The 10747-nt window shown below is 46.1% G+C and overlaps 1 protein-coding gene across 1 annotated transcript in view; it reads right to left on the bottom strand.

Annotated features, from left to right (window-relative positions):
• The window catches only part of LOC102382089 (endothelin receptor type B-like), a 29019-nt gene that overhangs the window by 13888 nt on the left and 4384 nt on the right, over nucleotides 1–10747 (bottom strand). The window contains exon 2 of the mRNA XM_025213855.1: nucleotides 5415–5955. Within this exon, the coding sequence (XP_025069640.1) occupies nucleotides 5415–5867 (453 nt within the window). The 5' untranslated portion in view covers nucleotides 5868–5955. The remainder of the gene's footprint in view (nucleotides 1–5414; nucleotides 5956–10747) is intronic.

The following is a 10747-nucleotide window of genomic DNA, read 5'->3' as shown; positions in this document are numbered from 1 at the left end:
TCAGCAGGGGTCCAATGTTGCCCCTGCTTCTCCTCCAGCTCCCCACATATCTGAAAAAGGACTTTTTATTGTCCTTGATGCTCAAAGCTAGTTGGAGTTCAGTTGCAGCCTTGGCTTTCCTGGTCTGCTCCCTACAGGACTGGACCAGTGCAGACTCAGAAGATATGGATTCAGTTCATTGCTCTGCTGCATGCTCCTTCTCTGTGGCCTTGAAGAAGGCACTACTGGAGGCTGGATCTATCGATTGTCATGGGCTTTGGAACCAATGGCGGATTAAGATTTATTGGGGCCCTGGGCTCCAGCGGGAGGAGGGGCCCCTTGGGCTGGAGCCAGGGTGGCACATCCCTGCCTCTCCTCCCTGTTCCCTGCCTCACCACGCCCCCCCCCCCGCCACAGCTGGAGTGGAGCAAGGGCAGATGAGGGCTGCCTGCTGTGGGCTCAGGGCTCTCCACCCTGCTGCCTGTGCCCTGGGGGCTACAGCACAACTTGCCACTCCCACTGCTGCCTGGCAGGCAGGGGGTGCACGGCTAGCATGGAGTCCCTGGGGCAAAGGCAGCAGGGCAAGGAGACCCGAGCTCACAGCAGGCAGCCTGCATCCACCCTGCGCACAAATCCAAGGGGGCACGTGCCCTTCCCCTACTCCTCCATGCCTCCCATGGGGGGTATACACAGCAGCAGTGAGCTGACCCCCCCCCCACACACACACCCTGGACAAGTCACCCATGGCTCTGTCCTGCTCTCTGCCTCAGCCCTAGGTCCCATGTACCACCCTAGCTGGGCAGCACCTCCAGCACTAGCTCCAGTTCCTGCCCCTGCCCCACTCCCTCCCTGACAGTGGGAGCCTTGATCTGCCCCCCATACCTCTTCCCCCATATACTTACCTGCAGGAAGCTGCTCTCCATGCTGCCCAGCTGCGTTCCAGGCCATGAGCATGCACACAGCGCCCCCTGCGTCTCACTCCCAGCAGCCCCAAGCAGCCCCTTACAGGCTAGAAACCCTCCATTTCCCACAGGAACCCAGGCATGCAGGGGGCCTCTGATTGGCAGGGGCTCCTGGCCCTGGGCCTCGCCACCCCATGCATTAATCCAGCTACGTTTGGCATAGGTGCACATTCTCATCCTTTTTAATAGGGGAATATCCATTAATGTTGTTTGAAATCTGTGGTGGTGAAAGCATAGCAATCACCTAGGTTTAGCCTACTGGGATAACCTCAGCCCATATTGTGATAACTCTGATTTCCCCTTTTCTCTTGCCACTGGGTTTTCCTGTGTTACTTACTCTCCTTCATCCCTCCAGAAGTCCCTTTCCTAGAAGCTTGGCTACCTGTTCTGCCACCCATGCCACTGCTCACCTCCTTACCAACTACCAACCTCACATTCAAGCCTCCCATCATCCACCCTTCCCTCTGTCATGCAGGTGCTTTGCATTGTCAAGCCCCTGCTTAGCGGGGCCTGATCAAAGGGCCACTGACATTAGCAGAAAGACTCTCATCGAATTCAGTGGGCTCTGGATCAACATTACTAATGGACAAAACAAATGCACCCTCCTGAGATCCATCTCTAGTCTTCCTCAGCTATCTTACCCCTCTCATACATCACACTGGTAGTATGTTTACTTATTGTGGTATCTGTGTATTCTATGTTGCAGGCTCTTTGGGACAGGGAATTTGGGCTGCTTTACAGAAATGAAATGCCAGGTACTCCAAGAATGATATACAGTCATGACTGCTACTAATAAATGACCACTGAGACTTGATGATAAATACTTGAATTCAGCCTGCAAACCCCAGAGGGACACAGTATCCATGTGGTTTTACCCAGATATCTTCATTCTGACCTGGGACACCTCTGCTATATCAAGCTTCCCTAGCCCAAGACAGTTCTACCCATGCAACATCGTCCTCCCTAGCAGTATCTCATCCTACTGTACTTCTGGGCTCCCACACAACACTACACAACATCTCTGCCCTGACCTGCAGCAGCTCTGGTGTTTCACTCTCAAGACAATTCTGCCCGTGCATCTACCAGCTGTGACAACCCCTGTCCTACAGTCCTGAGACTAAGGTGCCAAATAAGATCTAGGGTAGAATTCACTAAACTCAACTGGACATTTGGCATCAGCTGAAAATTGAACACAGGTGTCCAGAGCGCACAGTCTTATGGAATAACCCACTGGAAATGGAGCTTTCTAAGGGACAGAATGTACTGTTTCAGTCTCTGCATATCCCTGCTAGAGGCCTGGTGATTTGCAGCAGATAAACTGATGTGCAATTCAAAGCACTAGATTGGTTTAGCAAGTTGGCAGGGTCCCCTAAACTGTGGCTGGACACTACAGGTCAGACTCTGTTTGCCTCTGATCTCACAGGGCTTGTCTACACAGCTTCCCACCTAAACCAGGACCGTTGCCTATAAAATAAGCTCCATCTATATGCATGCACCAGAGACTGACAATGCAGTAGAGTAGGCAGCTCAGTGCTGGAGGGGGCCAATGAGGTCTATTCTCAGTCTACTCTGCCTCACTGCCAGCTCTGGTGAGCCTAACTAGGTGGGGAATATTTTATTAGCGATGGACAGAGCTGTATAGATACTTCTATAGTGTCACCACAAGCAGCCACAAGGCACACATCCCACAGGTTGCTCCTGCTGAGGCTCAAACTGGCACTCTCATAGTTTAGACTAGAGGCAACAATTCTGGAAGCTGAACTGATATGAAACTCCTTGTGGCACTGTATCAAGGACCAGATCCTCCTCAGCTACTGCATGTGAGTTGCTGCAGTCAGCACAAGGTGAGGGAGAGTTGCCATCCTTACCAACCGGGAGTGCGGGGAGCTCTGACTAGAGTCAACAGAGCTAATAGCATACAGGGATGCATTAGCTAATGCATCACGAGCAGGGCTAAGAAAGTGATACTTCCTTTCTACTTGGTGCTGGTGAGACCCCACCTGAAGCACTGTGTCCAGAAGAGGTCAGGCCAGGTGCACTGAGAGATCAGGCTGCCCAGTCCTCTGCACACTGTGGAAGCTCTAAGACACAAATCTTTGCTGAGCTGCCATTGGATACAACTGCCCAGTTTTCCTCCTCAGGGCAGTGCCTCAATGCTGGGTGACCTGTGGTGTGAGGGAGACAAGACACATGCAGCCACAGAGTTGATTGTAATCTTGCTCCTCTCCAGTGACTGTCCAACCTTGATTGCAGTCCCCCTAGTACAGCCTGTTTAGTGGGTGTGGAGGACCAGGACTCTGATCACTCCATATGACCTAGCCCCAACTTCTGCAGGGCTGTTGCTGCCTTTATGAGATTGCCCCTCCCAGGGTTCATGTACAGGCAGCCTCTTGGCTGGACCACAGGTGAAACTCCACACCCGTCTTTTCAGAAGGGCTCCTTCACCAGTTTCCCTCACCTGGTTGTTCTCTGCTCTCAACTAACATGGGGCTTGCTGCCAATTCAACAGCATTTCAATTCAGCTCCTAGTATGAAGGAAGTTCACAAGACTGAAAGCTTGTGTGAGGATTCACAGACTACAAAGATGAAAGCAATAATTGCAACTATTCAGTCTGGCCTCCTGTGTAACACAGGCCCTATAACCACCATTAATTAGTTTGAACTAAAATGTAGCTTTAAAAAAACATATCTAGTCATGACTGAAAAGTCACCAGTGACTGAGAACCCACCACAACCCTTAGTAAAATTGTGCCTATGGTTACTCTCCCTCATGATATATTTGCACCCTAGTTTTAACTAGTTTGGACTGTTGACTAGCATAAGACCAAGAAGGGGTCCCTAAAAGCACTCTATTATGTATATATGCTGGACAATGAATCCCCATTAACAGTTACATTGTTGAGTTCTGTGAGATTTTAATCCATTGAACATGCACCCTGTTGATTTCCTATAATGTTAACCCAGGGCTGCTCAAACTCTTGACCCCACAGGCCATAGGAGTGACGTGAGGCAGGTCCATGGATCAGATTGAGCCTTGCACACAAGGATGAAGCCCCCCCATGCACCCAGATAGTGCCCTGCACCAACCCCCTGTGCTGGGATTGAGCCCTGGGCTTCTGCACTCTAGGATCCTGCCCTGGTGCCCCATGCCATCCCTGCCTTCTGGGATCAGGACCTAGAGCCAGTGTCAAGCCCATCCACCAGGATCTAGCCCTGGGGCCTTGCACTGCCCCCAAGTCCTGGGATCTGGCCCTGGGGCTTGGCACTACTCTCTCCTGGCTCCCTGTACAGGATCAGACCCCATACTGCCCGCATGCCATGATCAGTCTGGGTTGCTCACTGCCCAGCCCCATGTGATAGGATAAGGCCCTGTGCTGCCCCCAGAAATTTGGCAGTCAGGAAACAGTGACATTGCTCCTCCACTGCCAAAGTTTTGAACCCCTGGGGAGCCCCACAGGCTGGGTGACATGGCACCAGGGGCCAGATCTGGCCTGTATGCCAGGGCTTGAGCACTCCTGGTTTTAACCTCTTAATGAAAATGTGGTGCAGTATCAAGTCAAAAGCCTTAGAGAAGTCCTATATTACATGACTACTACTATTTTTATCAGCCAAATTCAGAATCCCTAAAAGTATCAAGTTAGGGTGAAGGGTAAGCTTAATGGACATTTTAAAATCAACAAGAGTAATATTTGGCTCAGCTGGAATAAGCTAAGCTGTGCATTGTGGGATCATAATATTTTTTTTTTCCTCGGAGGCTTTAAGCAGTGATTTAGAAGGGCTGAAAGTTAATTAAATGTTCACACACAAACACTCAGCCTCTCACAAACTCATGCACAGTCTTTATCTGAGAACACACCTTGTTTGTCATGGATAACAGTTTAGCCTTTTTTTTTAAAGCCACTGATCTCAAAGTGAAAAAAGGAAAGGAAAGCATTATTGCCATCATTCTGTTTTAAAGATGGGAAAACTGAGCAATGGAGAGGAGAAGTGATATGTATAGAAATAATGTCAGGCAGAAACATGGGCATTTATCTCAGGTTTCCTGATTCTCCCTCTTACGTATGAAACCTAGGATCATGCTGGCTACCTGGTAACTACCTACCTACCAGGGCTTTACTGTATCAGGCTGTATAGAAACACATAGTATGAAAATGTCTGTAGAAAAGAGCTTACTCCCAGAATAGTTGAGGAAAGCATATTGTGCATGACCTGTCCATAGAAGGTTAGTGGCAGAGCTGGAAATAGAACTCTGGTTTTCTGGGCCCCAGCTCGGTGACTTCTTCATTGGGTAACATTGTTTTTCTTGATTTGCAATCAATACTCAGATATATTATCATAGCCCCCTGCTAAACCAGGTTAGGTATTTATACCATGCTGTAGTATCTCAGCACCTTCATTTGATAAAGTCCCCCTTGCCACTTTCCGCAAATGTCAATATCATTGTACATGGTATTACTGCCTCATCATGCTTACCTTGTATACATTGATTGGAAGAGCTATAAGGATGTAGAGAAGGTCCCCCAAGGCCAAGCTAGCAATGAGGACATTAGGTCCATTTCTCATGCATTTGTTCTTGTAAATGATCCTCAGCAGTGTAGAGTTCCCAATGATGCCCACCATAAAGATGGTACAGGACACAATGGTATTGATGTACTTGAAGATGTGTCTGATTTCAGCAGGCTTTACACACATAGGAGGCAGTGCTGGCTGTGGCTGGGCATTCTCAGGGAAGTCATCTGACTGGTTGGAGGGGACTGTAGCATCCTGTAATAATCTTGACTGAACAAGACTGTAGGCCTGCTCCTGGCCAAGAACCTCAAATGGTATGGTACTGTCCTTGAAGTTTCTTGGTGTCTGACCACAGACACCTGAGAAAAAGCAAGTCAGGCATATGGCTAGTGCTACAGAGGCTGGGATTCTAGCCATTGATGACTGAGTATCAGACCCCCTCCAGACTCTTATATGTATATTTGCTTGCAGTGCTAAAAATGTCCTTGCTTGGTCTTAGCTTTACCTGTAGAGAATGAGGCAAAAACATATTATCAGGGGAACTGGAAACTTGATAAATTTGAACAAATGAACTAAGTGCTTCACTGGTGGAACTGCATTGTCATTTTCATTACTCTTGAGATAACAGATTAAGGTCTGGGTTTTTAAAGTTACCTAACCTCTTCTACAATCAGTGAAAATTCAATACCTTTAAGAATCTGAAACTACATGACTTACTCAAGGTCATCAAACAAAGAATTGAACGTGCATTTCCAAAAGCACAGATTAATAACCTGTCTACTAAGTCATTCCTCATCTTCAACCTATTTGGTAACACTTCATATTAACCCAGCTTAACTACCATCTATGGCAACAACATACTGTAATAGTCTCTGGAGCGTTGGGGTCCCAATGGCATTCAACCCAGCTTCCTTTAATGTTGATGGAGGTATTCTCTTTGACCCTGGAAGGTTCTGGATTTGGCCCTTGGTGAGGTATCAGGATGGAGATTTACTAAACATCCCAGCTATGTAAGGCACCCACAAAGCAGCCAAATGACTATTTTTCATCATAACCCTTGTAGGTTTTAGTTACCACACAACTCTCCTTTGTGCCAAGAGAAAAGTCATAGTGAGATATGCTTGCAAGCTGTGCTGGGAATATAGGACAGGATTTTTGTATGTTGTATTTACAGCAGACATCTCATACCACTTAATGTGGTGGGGGAATATTTTTCCCTCCATCTACATAGTTTTTAATTGAACAGCTTCATTTCAGAATATCCTATAACATTCAATTAAATACTGAATGATGTAAAGCTCCCTAAGCTACACACTTTTTTGACTAATGAGAACACAATAATGGGGCTCTCATCTTGATCATTGCCCTAGGCACTCCTAAAATGCACATATACATCAGCAGAGATGATTGCACTTTCCATGTCACAGCCAAATCTTTGAAAGATCATTTAGTACATCAATACCACCTTCCACCTAAGGATCTCAACACATTTCCCAGTCATTAATCTGTTCAAAATCACTGTGCGCAAAGCAGTAAGTTAGTATTGCACACAGAAGCTGCCACAGAGAAAACTCGATAGCACATGACTTCTCTAAGCTCACGCAGCAAGTCCATGGCAGAGCCAAGAATAGAATATAGGTCTTCTGACTAGAGCTGGATAAAAATGGCTTTCCCAGCATGCAAACATTTTTGCAATTTTGAAAGTTTTTTGTTACACATTGGGATGAAATCAGGATCTCCCTAAGATTCTTTGCAGAGAAAGACCCTTGCCACCTCAGAACAGCCATTAGTCCAGTAACTAAGCACTCACCTGGGATGTAGAGACCAAAGTGCAAGCCCCTAGTCTAAGCCAGAGCAGGGACTTGAACCTGAGTTTTCTCTGGGCTACTGGCTATCTAGAATGAGTGAACAAGTCTCTTACTCTTAACCTTTGATTCTGACCGGAAATTCCATCTTGGACTCAAGAAACCTTTGTTGTAGGAATGTATGTAAATTCCTATGAAAAGTTTGTTTTAACTAATCTAAAAATTCCTCACCACCTATATTTCTGACCCTGCATCTGGATTCTTACCCCCATGCCCATTCTACTTCCTGTTTTTTCTTATTGAAATTATAGAGTAACTTTTAGACATCCATCATGCATCCATCACAGAGCATGGATGTAACAAAACTAAACATCCAGGATGTGTCAGATGTTACCTTGCTGATGAGACAAGGGATGGATGACTGACAGACATGAACTTCACCTGCTACATTTAACGCTGTGCCCGTGCACCTGATCCCTTTTCCAGTGACATCAATGGGAGATTTCCATTAACTTCCGGAGGAGTCAGAGTCCTCTTCATCACCTCTAGCAAGTTGCTGTTAACCTATGTGAATCATTTATAACATGGATATCAAGAATCTCAGCTGGTGTGGAGGTGGAAATGAACCATATGAAAATGTGATGGAAGGAGTCCAGGAAAGGGAATTTAGTGGGAGCATCAAGCTGAAGGCCAGGGACTATGATGGATACAAAAATAGTGTGTTTCTTGGTCTCAGACTGGGGAGACAGAGAGGCAGCAGGCAGGCCAAGTATGGGGTGGAGCAGGAAGAGAAAAACAAAGAAAAGATCAGGGACACAGAATGGGGACAGGGTAATGAGGGCATGAGAGATATACATGGGGAAACAGAGGAGGGATCTATGTTATGTGTTCGTGTTGCACTTGGAGAGATGAAGAGGAGGATAGGGGAAGACAGAGTGCTTAAAGAGTCTATGTAGATAAAAGTCTCTTGCCTTGTCATCACACCTCCTCCACTTCCTACCACCCCAGGCCTCACCAAGTACAACTCCCATCTCCTAAAGGAACAGCTGCTCATTTCCAGGTGTTCACACTTTTAGTCTGTTGAACACAAAGGAAATGTTCTGTTCTTTCTGGGTGTTAGAAAGACTCCGCTGATACCCACAATTAACTTGAATTATTTCCTAATGAACTAATTAATCTAAGTGGACCCGTCCTTTGCTCAGTTTCATTCCATCACACTTATTTATACCCTGCCAGGCAAGCTTAATCAATTCTTTCTTTTTATCATCCTTTAATCAGATCCGTGGTAGTTTAAATTGTAAACATCCAACTTTGGGAAGGAGATCATAACATTGGTTTCTATTTATATGCTGAATATAGATGCTAAAATATTAATCAAATCCTTTAATCATAGCTAGAATAGACCCGAAAAGTGAAGCTGGAGAATTTAAATTGCCATGAATTTGTTAAAGAAGCAAAGGGAACAGAAATATAACACCCCTTTAAAGAAAATCCCTTTGTATTTTGACTCCTTATGTGGAAAAGAGAGGCTTGGATATGTTTCGACTAAAGAGAAGCTGTGGACCCCATCCTTTTTTTCAACAGCTACTGCCTGTGATGCTTCTACATGCTAAAATATTTGCATTAATGACATCATATATGCCTAGTGTCTTTCATCCAGCAGGATTCCAAAGCATTTTACAAATATAACTACTGTGTAACTACTCCCAGTGGCCTACCAGGCGCTGCACCCTAGGAGGGAACAGTGGCAACAGCAGTTGCAGCAAGGACTGGGACAGCTGTGACAGTGGTGGTGCTGCCATTTCTGTGCTCCTTCTAAGCGGGCACCTGAAGCTGGTGCTCCAATATATCCACTATATCTATATAAACTATATCCATGTCATGCATCTCTAGGGTGAAGGACAGCAACTGGTAAACCACAGAACAATTTAGGAAAGGAAGAAAGTCATATTGCAAAGAATTATTGTATTAACCCTTGGTCTGATCCTCTTTCCAGACTATACCTGTTTTTATCCAGTGACTGTAATATAACATGGATAAACAGACCTGGAACAACACCCCCCCTCCCCCAGCTAAGATCTGTAACTAGTAGGTTACAGTTAGGTCCTTGCTTGCTTCTTTCTGGCCCATGGAATATTGCATTCTTTGCTGCACAGTGATGCATTTTGAACAGTGTCCTCCTCTTGGACTCTGCTATAGCTGGGTGGGTAGGACACTTTCATGGGAGGTTGGAGATCTGGATTTGAATGATCTCAGACTAAAGAAAGAACTGAATCAGGGTTCTTCTGTTTCCTAGGCAAGTTCACTAACCACTAAGCTATTTATCTGAAAGGGAGGCACTGTCACCAACTGTGTTTTAAAAAGAGTGGGCCCTGCTTGGCTCTTTCAAGGAATCCTTGTAGGTATTTACCACAGTGGTAGGTTCTGGTTTCAGTGTCCCATGTGAATGGAGGTGCTTCCCTTGCAGCCCTGATTCAGGCACCTAAACAGCAGGAAGTGGAGGGAGTTCTGACATATGCCAAGCTTGTTTCTCTTGCTCATGCAGCATACAAGGCTTTGGATTGCCCTTCTGAGGCGCCTCATTCTCCCTATTTGCTATAGGCGGCACCTCAGTCCAGGTTCTGGATTCAGCTCTGACACCCTGGGCACTGCAATGCCTAACATGTAGGCAGAGCTGCCCGTAGGGATGTGCAAGGCCCGTGGCATATCAGCCTGTGTCAGGGAGTGGTGTGGCAAGTGGCTGGAGCACAGAGCGGGGGGGTTCTCTAACCAACTTGTGGAGTCAGGTGCTGTCAGCACAGAGACAGCTTTGTGAGAGCCCACTAGGAGCAACATGAGTGACTATGTCAGTTAGATGTCATCAGGGTTAGGCAGCAACCAAGTAGCAGTTTTGAGAATATTGATGGCTCTAAAATAGTGGATTTAGGTACCAAAACAGCAGAGGTACTGTAGCAATTTCAGCATCCCGGGCAGATATGCTGGAGAGCAGGGCGTACTGAGCTGCTGCTATCTCTGGATGCCTCCCACAACCTGGCTGGTGACCCCTCACTTCTCCCTAGTTAAACTAATACCGAAGAGGCACAGATGTACCTAAATACCTTTGAGACAGAATCTCTCTTTCAAGGAACAACACAAGACCTTTAATAACCTCATGTGTCTGTCTCCTTGGTTTTATATCACATCCATAAAATGGCAGCATTTAATCAAACAATATTACATACCTGAGAATTTCATTTTTTGATATTACCTTTTTAAAGGTGCTTTAGCGACAGTTTTGTGGTAAGCTGACTTACTATAAAAGATGTTCCATGTCACCCTCTGGTGGCTATTCCACTTATTAGAATAATAGCTTATTAGTGCTGCCAGCTAATAGAGTCACTCTTGTTAGCTCAAGTGCTAGAGGTTCATAGATTCATAGATTCATAGATGTTAGGGTCGGAAGGGACCTCAATAGATCATTGAGTCCGACCCCCTGCATAGGCTGGAAAGAGT

The sequence above is a fragment of the Alligator sinensis genome, unplaced genomic scaffold (assembly GCF_000455745.1).
Source record: "Alligator sinensis unplaced genomic scaffold, ASM45574v1 scaffold27_1, whole genome shotgun sequence".
Lineage (NCBI taxonomy): Eukaryota > Metazoa > Chordata > Crocodylia > Alligatoridae > Alligator > Alligator sinensis.
The sequence above is the reverse complement of the archived record's forward strand: the minus strand, read 5'-3'. Positions and strand labels throughout refer to the sequence as shown.